Genomic DNA, 18,560 nt, shown 5'->3' on the forward strand with positions numbered 1-18,560 from the left:
GCGGGCAGACACATCCGGGATGCACCGCTGATGCGCCTCTTGGCTGGGCTCCCGGCTCCCTCTCCTGCCCCATAGGGGGCCGCTCATTGACCTGAGCTCATCCTGGCTGCCCTGAAGCTCTTTCTCCGGGGCCTGCTATGGCCTGGACACAAAGGCTTGCTTGTTCCCAAGCCCTGGGCGATGGGACCTGCTGACTCCGGACCATTAGGCCCTTTGAAGGCTGTTCAGGCTGGTCGTGGATTAGCCACGTCGGAGCCTGGGCTGGTGCCAGCCCTTAATGGCCTCGTGGGAGGGTGTCGCAATAGACCCGCTGAGCAGGGGGCTCTGTGGACAGCCACCTGGATGTGACCTTTCATCAGTGTTCTTCAGCGGCGCACACCCCCAGGGCTCATGTGGCTTCTCTGTGTGTGTTCTCGGCTGCGTTTCGTCTCCAGGACCTCGGCCGTCATGCCGCCCTCAGCCCTCACCCCGTTCTCGGTGTGTCCGCTCAGATTTGCCAGTAAGAGGAGCTCATCTGGTCTCCCGTGGGCAGCCTGTGTCCCTGGACACTCTTGTGGCTGTAAACCCTGCATTAATTTCACTTGTCAGGGTCGTATCTGTCTTGAAATGTCCCGTGGAATGTGATATCGAGGTGAAGAATCAGTGTCCTAGCAGAAGGCTGAATCCCTGGCCGTAGCCTCCGGTCGGGTCTGGTCCAGGATCCTGATGCACAAGCCCCTGGGGCGTCACTGGGGACGTCACCTGAGCTTGTTTTCCTCACCCGCGTAGTGTAATCAGGATAATCACACTTCTCTCAGGGACATGTTAGTTATACCGGGTCACTGTTTACTTGTGGTATCACTGTGCACCCCGTAAGTGATTATTCCTTAAGTTTCCTTTCCTCTCTTTTATTTCCCCTCCCATTACTACCATTCCTCCTTTTTCTTTTTTTGTCTTTTTCTCTTTCCCCTCTTCTTCCTCCTCTATTTATTATTGTGACAGTTATTCTGTGTTTCCTGTATCACTGTGTCAATTTTTATACAATTTCGATAGACATTCCCTATTTACACCTTGTTTGCAAGACGAAAACCAGGATTTTTTTAAAGTAAGATGTCTTCTTAAAAATGAAGGGATACCCCTCCCCAGAGGTGATCCACATGGTGCAGCAGACCTCTCCTGACCCACCCGCTGCTCCCCTCAGCAGTGTGCTTCATTAGTTGGCCTGTTCTGCTCCCCACTCTGTCTCTGATGAATCCTGTCATTGCCCCTGAGCCTCTGGCCTGTACCCCAGTTCTTATGTACAAATAAATACAGCTTTTAAAAATAAATACCAAAATAAACAACACTACATGCAAATGGTAAAAAAAAAAAAATGAAGGGATACTTTACAGATTTCTTATCAAATGAAGACATAAGACACATTTTTAGCATCTCGTTTAAGCTTTATTTTCAGTTGGAGCATAGAATTTCCTTGGCTTTTTCCACTACAAATGTCGCGTGCATAAACATTCCTGGCAGTGCGTTCTGGGGTCTCACAGGGCCCAGTATTTGCTTGAAGACGTTGCAGTATCAGCTTCTTCTACCTGATGTCCCCACCAGTGTCTCTGTCCAGCGCGGGGCTGTGGTCTCTGGTGTAAGCAGAGCTGAGTCCATCTTGCCAAAAGGAGGAATCCATGCTTTTTCAGAGAGGGTGGCTGAGGCACTTTGTTTTTCTGCTCTCCCTGCGTGTCTTCTGCTCTTTGCCTTCCACTGGCTACATGGAGCATCCTTTTGGACAGGCACAGGGTTGACTCTTTTGTGGACTCCCCTGGAAAGAGAGTGGACGGTACAGTGTGTCAGGCTCACTGGGTGTTTTCCTGAGTTGATGGGATCGCAGATGTGAGCAGACACGTGACCCGTCCTGTTAAAGTCCGAGAAGGGCTTCCTCGGCTGGTGGGAGAGGTTTCTCCTGTCCGTGTTACTCCTGCGAGAGGCAAGCCAAGGTTGCCCGACTTTCCTCACGGCCCCCTGGATGTCTCTGTTGAGCCTTTCTGTGTTCAGTAGTGTCACGTGTCGCTACGTGACACTTAGGCAGTGATGGGCATGTGTGTGACCATCCACATAGTCTCTGCCAGCCGGCCCAGGGGTGCAGTGGGCCAGACCCGGCAGCCTGGGTGTGGGTGGGCCAGACACCTAGGTGTTTTGGTGTACAGGTGCTCTGGTTCTCAATGACAAGTTCACCTAACATAGCATTTCTCAGAACCTGTCCCTATGGTTAAGAGAGACATGCTGTGTCTACCTTGTGCCATGCACAGTGCTCACACACAGGTGGGAAATCAGGGCTGGGGTAAGGACTGAGTCTCCTCTGGGAACCCGTGTCCAGCGTCCACCTTAACATCGGCACGTGGCATGTACCCCAAGCTCCAGCCGGCTTGTTGCAAAGCCAGCGTGGCCCCGTCCCACAGTCCACAGCCTCTCTGGAGCTGCCTGTTGGCACTCTTTTCCTCAAAGGCATGGCTTTGTAAAATGGGTCAACAGTAAAGAACCCATGGCATGCTTCACTTAGCCCCCCACACTCCGCTGGGAGATAGTGACCCCACAGCTGGCCCACGAAGGCTCTTCCATGACTCTGGCTGCATGGAGAACTGGCCACCAGAAGGGTCTCCTGGACAACCCCTCCAGGGGCTGCCAGGGCTACGCAGTACCCACTCTTGTCCCTCCAAGACAGACTCTATGAGCCTCTATCCTGCCTGTTGTAGGGCCTCTTCAGAATCCAAAGTTTGTCCTCATCTGCCGTTGAGGGGGCCTGGTCTGACTTGCTGTGAGTTTGGCGAGTGCCAAACTTGTGGAGCATTGTGGGGAGAAACACCTCCTTTCTTTGCCATCTCCAACCCTCGACAACCAGGGAGCGATTCACATTTTTGAGTTGAAGCCCAGAGGTGTGCAGCCCTCCTCTGCTTACTGTCCTGCGCTCCCTGGGTCACATGGGTCTGGGGCGTGTGGGAAGGGCAGCCCCTGGTTCTGGTCCTGTTAGCACTGACCTCAGCTCCTGAAAGTCACCACTGTGGCCCCCCTTCCGGGACCAGGGGAGCTCCCGGTGGGGCTGCCTCAGGACCACCCAGCTGGACCCAGCTCCCGGCTGGGAGGTCTGGCTGCTTCCTTACCTCCTTTCCTCTGCACTGAGGGCCTCCCAAATATCTCTGGGCTCCTGGGCTCCTCTTTTCTGCCATCTTCTTTCTCCTTTTTGTGTGTGCACAGATTTTCCCTGTTCTTCCTCTGCCCCGTCCCATTGGAACCTCGGCTTTTAGAGCTCCGGCCCTTTCTGCATTTCGAGGAGCCTCCTGAGAAGGTAGTTCCCCACTTAGAATTCTTCTCAGAGGGTGCACAGGAAAGCAAGCGTTTCAGGGATCCTCCCTTAAACATTTTAAACTCCTCTGCCACCTCCCGGAGCCCCTTAGCTAATTGGAGCCAGACTCCCTTCCATCAACAATCATCTTTATTTGGGCTGGGTTTTCAGTGGCTGATGTCGGTGGCCACTGGTGGGTTCTTAAGCATGGGTGGGCTTGTTGCTGAGGGCAGGGGCTGTCTTGGGAAGACACAGCTATTCCTCTGGCACCGTCAGCAACATGGACTCCTGTGGATAGAAGCGAGGAGACATAGGTATAAATAGGGAATTTGTTTGATTCTTTCTCCTCTTTGTGTGTGTGTGTGTGTGTGGGGGGGGGGTTCCCTTCCAATGCTCGTGATTTAACTATGGGAATCTTTCAAAGGAGGAAATAAAGCAATCAAGGGCATCTCCAAAGCCACCTCACCCACCAACTCCCAACAGCCTCTTCTTGGGCTCATCCCACTGAGGGAAGGGAGAGGGCGAAGGAGGCCGCCAATTTCCCTGGTGCCACTGCTTGTTTTTCCTGTGGCCACTTCTTGCCCCTCTGGAGTTCAGCCTGAGTGGGAGCTGCCCTGGCTTCCACCCTCTCGGGGTTCACAGATAGCAGGTGCTACAGGCAATAGCCCTGTTCTAGGCTTGGATGCTTGGGTTTTAGGGTGGTGGGTGGCTAAGGGTCAGCCTTTGACATCAGATGAATCCCAGTTGCCTCTGGCCCTGGGCAAGTGTCCTCGAACCTTTCGAGGATGCTTCCCCCCCCCGCCCCACCCCCACTTACCTTGGAGAGCTCCACTTGAGCCCTCTTGAAGGAGATGCCCTTGATCTTAGGCAGTGGAAGGTCTTGTTCTTTGAGTACCTCTGCAAGAGGGGTCTGGGAGCTCAGAGCCCTTCAGGCACTAGTGTCTGTGGTGCGGGCTGGGAGCAGCTTGGGACCAGGCCAAATGACCCTGACCCGCGGCTGTTCCACTGCCCAGAACAGAGAAGGGACTGGCTGTGGCCTCTGCTTCCCATTCCTTCCTCAGGGGGCACCATCTCATCCCCCATCAGGCCACTCCAGAAAGCCAGGGCGCTACCTGTCTATTCTACATCAATGAAAAGGCCATCTAACAGATATTCAGTAAGTATGTACACATTTTTTTGAAGACAGTCCTCTGGGCAGCATTTTGAGTTTTCGGCTTGCTGAAGGCTTCTTATGAATCTACTAATGAACTTTATCTTTGTAATTTTGTTCTTCTGAAAGTACTATCTGTGCTTAAAAACACTAAAATATTTGCAGAGCCAGAAAACTTCTCGGGGGAGGATTAGAAGGAAGTGGATACAAGCTGCAAAATTTATCTTAGCACAGCAGCAATTTGATTTTAGTCATAAGGAAACAGTCATTAAATATGCGGAAGAAGAAATATACTCATTGATCAAATATAAGAAAAAGAGTCTTAATGCAAGTGTTTGGTAAACTGATAAATGTAGTCAACTTGGAGTACTGGTCATTTTGCAAGTTGAGTTTCAATGCAGTAAGTGTGGCCCATCAAGTTTTGGCAAATGGAGTCTCTGAGGTTTGAGGGCCCAGCCTGGGCCCTCCTGCCCTGTCCTGTACACTGAGCAGGCGTTTATGAATCTCTCCCTTGCCAGTTCGCTGCTTCCAGGCAGCTTTCCTGGGCTTCTCCAGTGGCTTTGACTCTTGTTCCTAGTAGGTGAGAACTCCAGCGTTGACTAGCACCTCCTGGGGTCAGGCCAGGAGCAAGGCAGGGGATCCAGTGAGTTCTGTGGAGCTGAGGACCTTGATGGGGTCCCCAGAGTGGGGTCCCCACTCCTTTTGCCTCTGGGACCCCCTTCCAAAAAATGACTATACTCCTTTATTTTAGCTTCTGCTTCCCGGGAGCCCAAACTAAGACAGCGGTGGTTTGGATACATTTGCATTTATCGCTCATGCTTGGGGTTACGGGGAAATACCTCAAAGAAATTCAACTTTCTGACATCTCTCAAAGATAAACAATAACTGCCCTGACAACATTTGATTGAGCTGAGTGGGAGAGGCCCAGTTAGACAGGGCCTGTAGCTAAATGCCCCTTGGGGTGGCAGCTCTGTGGGGCCGGCTTTGGGGCCCTGAACTGTGGGGCCCCACTCTCTGTGAGGCCCCGCCTACTCTCACTTTCCTCCCCCTCAGCAGAAGCCTTCCAGGCTCCAGCCCCTCTTTCGAGTTCCTCTTGCCACTTGCTGCCTGTCACTTGCTGCCCGTGGGGAGGACAGGACTGCAGTGGCCCCCCACCCCCAAAGCCTCATTCACCATACCCACCCCAGACTTCAGTCTCCACCCTGCCTCCTTCTGCCTTGCCTGTGGCTAATTCTTAACCCACCCCGGGGGACAAGGCAGCAGCCAGCTCCTGCTGTGTGGGCAGAGAAGCACATGTGCTCACCATTGTAATGAGGACAAAACTTGCCCTGCAGAAGCTCTGAGACAAGGGCCTCTAGCCGTGCGTCCTGCAGCAGATGAAAAAGGGACAGGAAGGTCACTTGTGTCCATGAGGATGGGGGGACCCCAATGTTCAGGTGCCCATAGTAGAGCAGGGGTAGTCCTGGGGGCTCCCCTTGGAAAGGGCGTGGGCGCCAATGTGCAGGGACACTTGTTAAAGGACGGAAAGTGTTGAGGGGCCTGAAGAAGCGTCACCCTCGCCTCAGGTTGCAATGACCGTTCACTGGCCGGGCCAGCGCTTTGCAGGCACCTGATTTTTGGTTCAGTCCTGGGAGTTGCTCTCAGATCCTGAGAACGGCCTGAGAAGGGGGCAAAAGTTATCTCAAGACGTAGCAAGTCTCTTGTGACCAGGGTGGCTCAAAGGGTCTTTGTCAGGCTCGCCCCATTTGGGCAGACTGGGGAAAACTTCAGGTCACCTTTCCCCAAGGCAGCACATTTTCGGCCATTTGTCTTTGAACAGTGCGCAACCTGTGCAACCATGCATGCGCTGCGGCCCTGGTCTGACGACACGTCGTAGACGAAAGCTCTGACCTGGACGGATCATCGTTAGGATCCCGCTCATCTCTGGGGTTCGAGGCCAGGAAAGCCAGTGCCAGGTCTGACCTGACAGGGTGGTCCTATTTTGAAGTGTTTCCTGGTGCCTGTTTTTATTTAGCCCCCCCCCTTTTGTTAAAAAAAAATAATATAATAGTTTATTTTTACATCATTTTGTCCATTTCCCACCTCAGTTGTAATCTCCGTGGGTTTAGCCCTTTTGTTTTGTTGTGTTTTCACCTCTCAGCCTTTCCTCCCTGGGGCAGGCAAGGCGCACAGTCTTGTGGGAGTGAAGGCTGGAGGGACTGGCCAGGGTGGGGGGAGGGGAGCGCTCAGTGGGTTCTCCTTAGACTGTGTGTGTGGGGGGGGGGGAGGGCGCAGCGCAGTGGACTGCAGGAGCAAGAACAGCCTCTGGGGGACCAGCTTGTACTTCACTCTACGGAGCACATCGGCAGAGGGACTGATGCCCCAGAGAGGCCCCTGCCAGCCACACACAGCAGAAACCCCGCACAGGTGGGAAGCCCACCCTGGCTGCCTTTCTCACCCTGTCCTTGTCCCTCCAGCAGGAAAGCCATCAGCATGACTTTGAGACTGTCCCGCGCCATCCTTGCCCCCTAGGTCCCCTCCCCTCTGTCTCCATCTCCTCCAAGTCTCATCGACCTCCGCCTCTTTGCCAGCCTGCTCGCCCACATCTCTGCCTCTGCCCCTCCGCTCTGCAACTCCTGCTCCCATGGCATCGGGCAAAGTCCAGTCCCCCCTAAGATGCCCTGCTCATCGGGCCTGCCCACACTCTGACCTCCCTTTACCCGCTCTGTGCCAGCGCCCTGCTCCCCTGCTGTTCTGGGAAATTTCTGGGCATTCTCCACCTTGCTGGGGTCTTTGGGTCTCTTCCCCACACTCCACTTCAGCTCCCCCCCGCCCTCCAATCGCTCACATGCTCTCCTCCTCAGGAAGGCCTTCCCTGAGGTGCCCCGGACCCCCGTCCGCCCACTTCCCCACAGCTTTGTCACCTGGCTGCCTGCTGTATAACTTAGCTAGCTGATTGTTGAGTATTACCTGACCTGGCACTGCTAAAGTGTGCACTCCTGAGAGCAGGGATCTTTGGCTTGCTCACGGACGCATCCATCACCTACCCCAAGTCTGGGTACATAGTAGGTGCTCAATAAATATTTGTTATGCATGAAACAATGGAACAGGACGTTTAATTCGTGGGGGCTGCTGCCATGCTGGTGGGTGTGGGGACTCCAGGGCACGAGAGAGAAGGAGGACAGAGACTCACTTGCTTTGCGACTCCAGGGTAGGCACCGAGGGTGATCTTGGTGCTACTAGAGAAGAAGAAGACTTTCAGGTTGTGGCAGCTGCTTGGGGGTGCAGCAAGTCGGGACACTACCTCCTCCTCCTTTCTCCCCTCCCCTGTTTCAGGCGACAGCTGGCACAGAAGACTTAACCACACTCTCCCTCCCCATCGCATCCTCTCTCTTATCTTACTTTTTCTGAATAGCCGAAACCCAAAGCCAGTTACCTGTATGGAGTGAACTGGAGTGTTAACTTGTGATTTCTTGAGATAAACTTCGCTTTGGAAAGGAGTGTCTGTGAGGAATTGAAATCGGAACAGGAAATCCAGCCGGAGCACCTCCTTGGCCCCCACCCTTAGACAGCCTGGCCAGGGCTGCACCCCTCACCTGGTCTGAGCACCCAGCACGTGTGAATGTTCAGACCGTGACTGTGGGTGCCACCACGGGCGAGAGCACAGGTGGGTGCTGGTGCTGCTGCAGGACCGGGGAGGCCAGGACTGGGTAGGAGGAGGGGGCACGGCTGAGTGGCGGGTGTAGGGCTCTGATGCAGGAAGCACAGAGGTCGCTCTCATTTGGGGAATAGAGACCCATCTAATGTGCTCCCGTGAGGGGCTGCCGCTGGGCCGCCATAACTCGCATGCTCTCCATGGAAAGCAGAGTGCTCTGACCATCAGCAAGAGATGACTGGATTCTTGGCCAAGGATCGACTAAGACCCCAGGATCTGCTTCTGAGCTCACCATGTGTGGTGGGGCCCCCCTGCCCCTTTATCTGAGTGCTTCCCCAGTTTCAAGCTGTGGAATGGGAACCATTCCAAAGGAGCTTAGGATGGCGGGCTGTAGTCCCAGAATTCCTGCCAGGGTCCACCTTTAATAGTTCAGGTCACTCTCGTTTGGGGAATAGAGACCCATCTAATGCAAACAGGAACTCTGTTTCGTATTAGTGTTTTTGTGGACAAGGCTTCTGGACACAGTCATGCCCAGGGGAGAGAGTTGATAGATGTAATGACCGGCCTGCAAGGGCCCTGTGCTGAGGGCTCAGAGGCAAAGCCCTGCAGCTGCTGAGGAGGCCCTTGGGGAGCACTGGCCGCGGGGCTGAGGGGAGCAGGGGCTCAAACATGTTAATGCTTTAACAACAGTCACGGCTATTCAGGTGTGGGTTGACTGGACCCTAGGAGGACCCGGCAGGGAGGTTTGCAGCTGCCCTCCTACTCTCCGGCCACAGGGCACTGGAGGGACATGGCCCTCGGAGCTCTTACCCACGGGATGGAGACAAGGGTGTGGCTGGACCCTGACAGCACCAAGAAGCCCTCCTGGATGACTTTGGCTGCGTCACCCTCAGGGTGGATTGTGGGAGCATCTGGGGTGCAGATGGTCAGTTCCACGTGTCCTCTGGACTGATTAGAAGCCTGAATGAAAGCAGGAAAGGTGCAGGGGGACAAGAGATGGCGTGACTTAGCGCCACCTTGCAGCGAGGGAACAGGCTGTCTGAGGACCTTGGGAAGGCCGCTCACCTCCCTGAGTTATGTCCTCCTCCTTCTTGGCATGTAGAACAGACATGAACATAGATTTTTGGAGCCAGGGTCCAGGCTCTACTACTTGCAAGCTGTGGGGCCTGGGACAAGTTTCTTAATCCTACGGTGACTCAATTTTCGGACTTATAATATGGAGCTAATAGTCATGTCTGTCCATGAAGGTGTTGTGAGGATTCCGTGAGTTACTCTATGTGAGTGCTTAGAGCAGAACACTATCCTTGTTAGCTATTGAGGTGACCGTCCTCAGGCTGTGCTCTTTGCAGGGAGAACAGCGAGCATGGATTTTGACCTGGGGTCCAGGAAGGGGTTCAGATCCTGGTTCTGCCTCTTGCTAAGTCATGTGAGCTTGAGTAAGTGAATTTAGCTGGGTGGACCTAGGGTGTTCACGGATTAAAGCTGGGTTGCAAGTGTTACACTGATAGCCAGAAGGACCACACACAGGTCACTGATGTTAGCCGCCACGCACCCCTGTGTGTTGAAGCACTGCCTTTAATCCTAACCCTGAAGCCGGCTCGGAGATTTGTGGTGTCCACAATAAGAAACACTGGCCAATGGAAACTGTCCTGTGTGTTCCCCTTGCCCTCTTCTAGACTCTTCCCTGAGATCCTAGCTAGGGTGCTGAAAGAGAAGCTGGCAACACCCACCTTGGCGCTGGACTCCAGCTCTCTCTGTGCCAGCAGCTGAATGAGGGCAGCAGCCTGGAAGGAGGGCAAAGCATGTGCTCACCTGAAGAACCCAGCGGGGCTACTCGGAGCAGGTTCGGGGGGAGGGGCCACTGGAGTTCCGCCAGAGGTAACTGCCCCTTACTGGACACAACACCTGCACACCCATTCGCCTGCTTCTTCGTGATGATTCATCTGGAAAGGTTCACTTTTCAAGCTTTCAATGATTTTCCTACAGCGTTTTATTGTGAAGCTTCCATGCGTGTAGCCATTGGAATAATTCCCTAGGGCACATTTGCCCTCCATCACCTACATCCTGCCGTTTTCCTAGGCTTGCTTTATCGTATTGCTGCCTACCTATCAATGTGCCATTGATTTTTAAAAAATCATAAGCCATAGAGAACACACACAAAAAAATGCATAAAGTAAAAAGTAAAAGTCTACCCAACAAATCTGTTTTTCCCCTAAATCCTCAGGGGTAGCCACAGCTGACATTTTGGGGGTGTATCTGAACAGTTGTTTTTCTACATTCATAGGAGCCTGAGTAGATGGGAATTCTACCTCCTTTATAACAGCTGCAGTGTCTTCTGCACCATAGGAACATATACTGACCTGGTTTGTTGATCTTTGATGATCGACACCTAACAAGACAAGCTCACAGGGCACCTTGTGCATACAGCCTTGCCCACCGGTGTTAAAGTTTCTGTAGATAATGGAATTACATAACTGCTTCAGATCTACACACCTGTTTGGGATCTAGAGAGCAGGGTGAGCAGGAGGCCTCACTCTGGTCTTACTCCCACCTGCTGGGTAATCTTGAACAAGTCACTTTCCCTATCTGAACCTGTTTCCTCTTATAGAAAACAGAGCAAGAACATTAGTTCTCTTCCATATCTAGACCTTAAGAGTTCATGTTTTACTGTGCACGTGCTGTTTACCCCCCACATGGTGTACAGTTCATCGTCCCTGCTGTCCAACTGAGGCAGGCAGTAAACACACACATTTTGATGACCCACAGAAGTATACATGTGTGTATGGGTATTGGAGACAGGCAGATAACCCATACAAGTATACATGTGTGAATGCATATTTATATAACTTTACATATGTAACTTTGCTCACACACCTATACACAGCATGATCAGTGTTTTGATAGGAAAAGGACAGAGAGAAGGGGCAGAGAGGAAGGGAGGGAAAGAGAGATGAGAGAAAGAAGAGAGAGGCTGAGAGCTTTAGAAAGTTAGGCAGTGTCAAAGTGGGGCTGACGTTTGTACCAACAGTGGAGGGAAGAGGGTTTCAGACAGAACAGCATGTGCAAAGGCCCTGAGGTGGGCGCCAGCTCAGTCTGAGGGGCTGCAGGGTTGTGGGTAAGGAGATGGGGCTGGAGGAGGCCAGGTCATGCAGGATCCTGAGACCACGCCTTCGGGGTGATGAGATGCTGCACGGCACCTCATCAGCCCTGGGACCTGCTCTCCTCACAGGCCTCTGTGTGTGAGCCTCCTTGTCACCCAGGCCAGATCCTCAGAGGTGACTTTGGTGACTATAGCTTTCAGGGTGGCCCCTTCACCCCTACCAGTCACTCACTGATCAGTTGCTCTGCTTATTCTAAATAAGATAAAGCATTTTATTCATCTGACTGTTCTCGTTCAGTTTCAATTCCAGCACTAGTCTGACAGGGACTCTGTGTGCAGGGCTGGCCCATGGCTGGCCTTCATAAAGCATTTGCAGCATAGAGGACTGGATCAGTGTTACGAAGAGAAGAGCACAAAAAGGCCTACGTGTTCAAGGACACAGAATGGGCCTTTTGTGTTGGATCCTGAAGGTTCAATAGGAGTCCTGCAGGGGAGGGCTCGGGAGGAGAGGTGGCTCACCTAGGTCCACCCAAGAATGCATCTCTTCTATCTGGGCCTTGGCTTGTGTGTGTGTGTGTGTGTGTGGAAAAAAAGAGCAGTAAAACTGCACCCCAGGCTCCTGCCAAGCACTCACCATGGAGTCCTGGGGATCCACATGGATCTCCTTGCTCTTGTGGAGGCAGGACAGGATGCCATTGTAGGTTTCCGGCCGAAAGGCCAGGTCTGCCATGCTGCCCTGGGCCAATGTGGGGAGGGACCTGGAGTCCAGGTGGTCAGGCACTGGGGCTCTCTGGCCGGGGCCACAGGGGGTCACGAGCTTTAGAGAAGTCAAGGAAGGAGAGATTCAGTGGAACAGCCGCCCTCCCGGCCAGTTACAGAGTGTAACTACTGGTTACACTCACGCAGTGCCAGGCGCTGGCTGAACATTTACCCGCGCTTTCCCTGGGGCTCCCCACCCTCCACAAGAGGGTCCCCTGTCACCACTGGACCTATGAGGCTGCCGAAACCCAGGAAGGGGAAGCAACTCCTCCCTCCTCCCTCATCTGACTCCTTTCCCTTCTCTGCCTTTGTCTTCCTCTACAGTGCTTCCTTCCTGCCCGCAATCCTCCCCATCTTCCCGCCTCCATCATTCCGTGAGGATGGGGGGAGGAGCCGTGGCCAGGAGTTGAGCAGATGGGATCTCAGTCTCCCCATTCAAGGGGTCGCTTCCAGCTGGGGAGCTACGCATGGCCCGTGTCCTGAGCCTCCCCACTGACCCTTTTCTGGACTCTGATCCTTGCTCACTATTCGCCTCCCTGGGGCCTCTCTTGCTCCCTAGGGTTGTGGGCCGGACACCCAGGGCTGAGGGCTCATGCTGTGTCTCCCCCTTCTCCCTCCTTCACCGCTCTCCTCTCCCTTCCCTCTTCTCACCTCCCTCACTTACCCTTCTCCTCCCTCCCCTTTCCCATATCATTTCCGGCTGTGTCTGGGGCCCCCAAGGGGGCGCTCTTCCAGCGTCCTGGCGCAGGGGCTGGCTCACCTGGCCTTCCATCACCACCGCCTCCTCTGTGAACCTCGTGGTGGTCACATAGTACTGGAAGCCTTCTTGGCCCGAGATGGTCGGGGCTGCAATGTGGAAATGCAGCTGCGTCCCAGCCTCCCCTGGACGATGGCTGCAAGCGTTGGGGGCTGGGGGGGGAGGGTTTGCCGGGCGGGGCTTCCTTCTCCCTCTGCGCTGCTAGGCTGCCTGCGGGCTGGGCTGGGTGAGCTGCAGGTAACAATGAACTGTGCCTGATTTTACATATATGTGCATATATCAATTAGAAACATAAATTTTAATCTAGGTGTCATCGCCATCGTTCTATTCCGTGGGCCTATGGTTAATCTCATTTTACAGATTGACAGAGACTTTTGGAGAGGGGGCCCCCAAGACTTTTCAAGGTCTTGTAACTGGGTGGTCCCTAGGAGAAGGGAAGTTCCAGGTTCCCTGCCCCACCCAGAAGGAGGGTGGAACTGAGCAGAGAAAAAGGAGAGAGAAGAAGAGAGAAGGAAGACAGATGGAGAAGGAGACCTAAGGAGGCCACATGGAGCAGCAAACATGTGATGAAGAAACCGGGCTTGTTTCCTGACCCTGGACTGGTTGGGGCAGATGTGGGTGAGATACCAGTAGGGAGGTGACCATGGCAGTGTTTATATTGATTTTGATTTTGCTCTTTTCCTCCCAGATTTGTCTGGCCATTTCTGACCCTTTTCCATGGGTCCCGGCCAGAAGTTATATTCTTTGTGTTCCATATTGTATATTCACTGTATTAAAGTCACTTTTCATTAAAGCTTTATATGTTTTGTCTTGCTGCGGCGGATGGCAGAACCCACATAGAGCAGGCAGGTTTTGGGGCTTCAGGGGTGCCTCTCTCTGAATTGAGGTGCCCTATAACAGTCTCACTAGACCTTTTCTTTCTTCCCTACTGGAAAGGAGACTGACTGCCCGTGCTCAGGGTTTTTGTCTGGTGTGTTCCCTGTCATATTCCCAAGAGTCTGACGCCGTCACTGACACGCAGGAGGGGACAGACAAGACCCGAGCTCAGCAGGAGCAGCGTACACAGCGGGATATGCAATAGGTCTCCCAGCAGCAAGGTGAGTAAGGTCGAGACCGGGGGGCACACCTGGAGGAAAGACAGTGAGTCCTCACTGGGTTCAGGGAGAGGTGGGGGGCTCTCCCTTGGGGTCACATCCCTCCCCCAAGGGCAAGGGAGGATGAACAACCAACCATCTTCTGTAGGAGGAAGGGCAGTACTCCATCCAGGAAGTCTGTCACCAACTGCAGAACGCTGTTCCCCAGGTAGGCAGGAAGGGTGTCCGTCCTAAGGGTGGGGGAGAGCAGGGTGGGCTGAGAGACCATGCTGGAAGGGGAGGTGGCGGCCAGAGGCAAGGGAATCAGGCCAGGGCGAAGGGAGCCCCTAGCAAGCCTGTGCAACTTGGAAACTCCAGAGGCTCTTGCATTCTGGCTGCTGCTTCTTCCTCTCCTGCTCCCAACCCCTCCCCTTTCCTCTTCTGTTTCCACGCCCTACCCTGTGCCTTCTTATTTCCTTTTCCCCTGACTTTCTCCTCCTCTTTATTTCTTCCTGATTCTCTTTCTCTGCCATGGGCTCTTCATTTCTCTCTCTGAAAAAGGTCTCTGGGATTTTCAAGGGGAGAAAGAGATCATCTGGCAGTAGTAGTCATGGAAGACTTCCTGGAGGAGGTAGTAGGCTGGATAAATATAAACAGCACAGATAGTAGCCATCTTATGTGGGCACAAGGGGTTATCTCTTCCCACAACCACCTCATGCTGGCTGGGCCCTGTGACTAAAGAACTGTGTGTTTCTAGAAGTCATCCAGGTTGGCCAGGGCCCAGTATTAGCAAGTGTCCTCGCTGAGATTTGAACCCGGGTGGATGCACACTTTAAATTTTCAATGGGAAGCAGGAGCTGCTGATGGGTATGTATGGCCTGTGGCCTTGGAGACAACCCTGTCCCAAACCCCGTGGTCACTTCAGGCAATGGGCTGGGGAGAGGCAGCCTCAGCCTTAAGTCTCAGGGAGCTGCTGAACAGTAGGACCAGTGCAGGGAGGCCTGGCACTGGTGCGGCCCGCGGAAGTGGGAGCGGGCAAGTACTCACTTCTCCAGGACTGTGATGCTCAGGTATCCTGGTGGCGTCTGGCACTCCTCCAGGGCCACCTGGGGCTCGCTCCCCATCTGTTCCACCCGAACCCCAGCACGGATATTCTTGAGGACCTTGAGCCTCAGGATCCTGTAAGGGTAGCGTGTCTGAGTAGGCTCTAGGCCACAGTCCAAGTTCATGGCTAGAAGTCACAGACAGGTGGTCTGCTGTTGTCTGCAGAGCTCACAGGAAAAAACTAGGAGTGCTCACTGAAAAGATGGAGCCTGGAAGACCTGACAACACCAGGCTGGTGACCTCACAGGTGACAGTCACCTGGAGCTTCCAGTGACCTTGAGATGGGCCTCTTGCTCTCTAGTTTGCTTCATGTCCCCTTAGACCAAGGTCAAGTTGCATTTACAAGGGCAATGAAATGTGTTTGTATAGCAGAGAAATAGCTATTTGTGCCGCCCAGGAATCTATCAAAGAAACATCTTTGTGCTCACAGCTCTATTAAGAAGGGAAGCTGGGGGCCCTCCCGGTGGTACAATGGATTAAGGTGCAGCACCATGAAGCTACTGCAGCCACTGCAGCACGAGTTTGATCCCCGGCCAGGGAGCGTGGCAGACCTCTCCTGACCCACACGCTGCTCCCCTCAGCAGTGTATTTCAGTCACTCAGCCTGTTCTGCTCCCCACTCTGTCTCTGCTGAATCTTCTCACCCCCTATCTCTGGCCTGCACCCTAGTTCTGTATGCATACATAAGTAAATCTCTGAAAAAGAAATGGCAAGCTGGACTAAACCACAATGTGCAAGGAAAACAGATGTGGACCTATTCCTAAAGCAATAGGTGCAAGCATCACCGCGCCACAGCTCTCGGTTTTTGTGTTTGCTGCCCCACGCTGCATCATCATTCGTGTTCCATGAGCAATCTGGATGCTTGGTTTTATACACATTTTATGCACGGGGAAACTGAGGCCCAGGGGATGGATGCCTTTGCTCACACCACCTTGGTGCTAGGATTGGAGTCTAGACCCTTGAGCCAGACGCTCAGGCGATCCTGGCTACATGCCAGCTCAGGTAGGCTGCGTGTCCCATCAAAGGACCAGAGGTTTTCATCCCAGCCTCTGCTGCCGATACACTGTGCAATCCTGACCAGGTCCCTCTCTCATGTGTGTCTCCGTTTCTCCAACAGTAATAGTAACTTTGAAATACATCCATGTGGAAAGGACTATTGGGACCTCCATGAGGGCAGGGGAATTTACTGGCCCTGCCTGACTGCCGGGCACCAGGGAGTCGAGGGGGAAATACCCGGTCCTCACCCCCGGAGCGAGAGGTACAGCTTGCACCGAAATGTGACCTGCAGCAGGCTGTCACTCAGGACTTTCAGGGTGACCTCGGGTCCTCTGGCATCTTCTATGATCAACCTGCAGGTGAGGAGGAATGGGGGTGTTGACATGTCCTGCAGTGTGTGTGTCTGGGTGGCTGGAAAGGGGTGACCCACGAGGGGGCAGCTGTGAGATGACCCCTTCTCTGATCCCCAGAATCCTGGGCTCCTGCTCCTGCTGCCCAGCCTGGAAGACCTAACCAGTCCCTACTCTTCCCTGGGCCTCAGCGTCACCTTCTAAAAACCAGGGAGAAGACAGTGGAGGCACCATCGCTGTGCTTTCCCCTGCCTGGCCTCAAATATAAACCTTGCCGAAGAGAAGTGAGGAGGTGAGAGGCGAGGGAGTCGAGGGAGCAGGATGATGGCTACCCGCTGTCTTCCACTCAGGGGTCAGTGGCCCTGCTGGGCATCTGGGAGGGATGACATGAGCCTTCTGCTCCCCTCAGTGCAGCATCTCCCTAAACTGAGAGGACCCCAAAATTTTAGGGGTCCTCTAGTAGATTCAAGCTGGTGATGTATCCGGGATACACAGCAAACTACTAGAGGTGGGAGAAAGTTCTTGCTCGCAGCCCCTGGGAGGAAACTATCCCGCTGTCGCCTTGATCTTGAACTTTCCAGTCTCCGGAACTGTGGCATGATAGATTTCTGCTGTCTTAGCCCCTCGGGCTGTGGTATTTATGGCAGTCCTACAAATGAACACAACCGAAAACCTAGGCTTTGACTAAGAACACCCTGATTTTTAACTATTGGCAACTCACTAGAAAAAAATGTAAACACATCACGCAAGTGTGCAGTAGTCAGCTGCTGGCGGAGGGTGGAGGGCTGGAATCCCTGCCTCAGACCCTGCTCTATTCCTGGGCAGGTTGCAAGAGGCTTGGAAAAGTTTAGAACAATGAAGTTGCTCTTGCTGAGTGCTTTCCGGGCTGCAGAGAGCCAATAAGGACACCCAGGCCTCCCGCCTGCAGGTGCTCACTGGTAGGTGATGACTCTGGGGACACTCAGGGAAATGCCTGGGGCCCGGAGGGGAAGGCCAAGCACCAAGGCAACCTCCAACTCACCCGCCCACCTGGAGCAGCTTGCCCAGCACGGGGAGGCTCCTGCCCGAGAGCAGGTCCCCAACTAGCGACAGGTCCAGCCCACTGCTCTTCTTGGCGAGGCCTGTGCTCACGTAGGGCAGGTGGTCCAGGACGCCGGTGCCCTCTCCGGTCAGGGGAACCTTGATCATGCGCTCCAGGACCTGGTGTTCCGCAAGCAGGTCTGAGATGTCTGAGGACATGGGCCCATCTCAGTGTGGAGTTCACCTTCCTTCAGTCACTCAACAAACACCCACTAGCACCTGCCCGGACTCAGCAGTTTAGACGGTCATTTAATGGCGAGTTCTCATTAAGCACTTCCTCTTTCCTGGGCCCTGGAATGGGAGCAGTGTGGTTCCTGCTTCTCGGGAGCAGAACAGCCCAGCAAGGAGATTAGCAAACAGGCAAGTTTTGAAAGGGCTACAAAGACAGTAAGTGGGGTTGAGTTGGAGCGTGGCTGGGGTGAAGCTCTGTCTCAGGCAGGGTGGTCAGGAGAGCAGCTCTGAGGGGGCCTGGAGCTGAGGTCTGAATGAGGGAAGCCGCCAGGTCTGGGAGGAGCGCGAGCGGCAGGAGAGAGCATGTGCAAAGGCCCTGCGGTGCTCAAGAGTCTGATAAATTTTTACACCTGAAAGCTCAGTGAGATTGGACTGTGGTGAATGGTCAGAGGTGATGGGCAGCAAAGAGCTTGTGGCCAGGAGGGAGAGACAGACAGGCAGATAGGACAAGTATGATATGTTAGGATAAGACTTTATTGCAGGGTTGAAGGCGACCAGAGGAAGGGTCCTCCTTCAGCCCGGGGATACTGGGAGGGATGCCCAGCGGACCGCTGGAGCTGTGCCTCAGAGGATGCTAGGAAGGAGGCGAAGTGCACTGTAGGCCGGAGGAACAGTGCAGGAAAGGGAGGTGGCTGGGAGTTTGCGGGAATTGTCAGAACAGGAGTGGCAGAGGCTGGTGATGCATGATCTTGACGGCCTGGGTGTGGAAGTCAAAGTTGCTCCTGAGGACACGGGGGAGCCACAGCAAGCGTTAGACCTGGAGAAGGGTGGGCAGGTCAGGGTGAAGAAGGCCGGTTCTGACGCTGGTGAAAGAGGGCCAGAAGAAAAGCCTGGGGGAGAGAAGGGGCGTCGACCCCAGCCCCACCCTTCCCTAAGTTGCGCCCTCCCACCCTCATCCCTTAAATTTTACTTGTCCTCAGCTGATGCATGCTGATCCGCAGGCAGAGGGGGTGCTGGGCGTCGCCTTGAGCCGGGGGCAGCAGCCCCCAGCACAGCAGTGGTCCCCAGAACAGCAGCATCTTC

General features: G+C 54.0%; 1 protein-coding gene across 1 annotated transcript; it reads right to left on the minus strand.

Moving 5' to 3' along the window:
- Positions 1–3,766: 3,766 nt before the first annotated feature.
- Positions 3,767–18,560, minus strand: LOC101623656. Its single transcript, XM_012728100.1, has 15 exons — positions 18,448–18,560; positions 17,248–17,455; positions 16,125–16,229; positions 14,825–14,956; positions 13,935–14,028; positions 13,767–13,830; positions 12,708–12,793; positions 11,823–12,005; positions 9,819–9,872; positions 8,899–9,048; positions 7,870–7,937; positions 7,627–7,705; positions 5,758–5,821; positions 4,122–4,201; positions 3,767–3,808 (listed from the first exon to the last, which is right to left on the minus strand). Exons 1-15 carry the CDS (start codon positions 18,554–18,556, stop codon positions 3,767–3,769), a joined length of 1,518 nt encoding a protein of 505 aa, XP_012583554.1. The 5' UTR covers positions 18,557–18,560.

This window comes from Condylura cristata, unplaced genomic scaffold (genome assembly GCF_000260355.1).
Source record: "Condylura cristata isolate star-nosed mole 26May11 unplaced genomic scaffold, ConCri1.0 scaffold00022, whole genome shotgun sequence".
NCBI classification, from domain to species: domain Eukaryota; kingdom Metazoa; phylum Chordata; class Mammalia; order Eulipotyphla; family Talpidae; genus Condylura; species Condylura cristata.

Excerpts from the sequence above, each read along its gene's own strand:
- LOC101623656 (XM_012728100.1), bottom strand. The coding sequence starts at position 18,556 with ATGCTGCTGTTCTGGGGACCACTGCTGTGCTGGGGGCTGCTGCCCCCG. Across the intron at positions 9,049-9,818 it reads AGCTGGAGTCCAGCGCCAAG|GCTTCTAATCAGTCCAGAGG; the intron begins GTGGGTGTTGCC and ends GCTTTCATTCAG. Across the intron at positions 5,822-7,626 it reads ACCCTGGAGTCGCAAAGCAA|GACGCACGGCTAGAGGCCCT; the intron begins GTGAGTCTCTGT and ends CATCTGCTGCAG.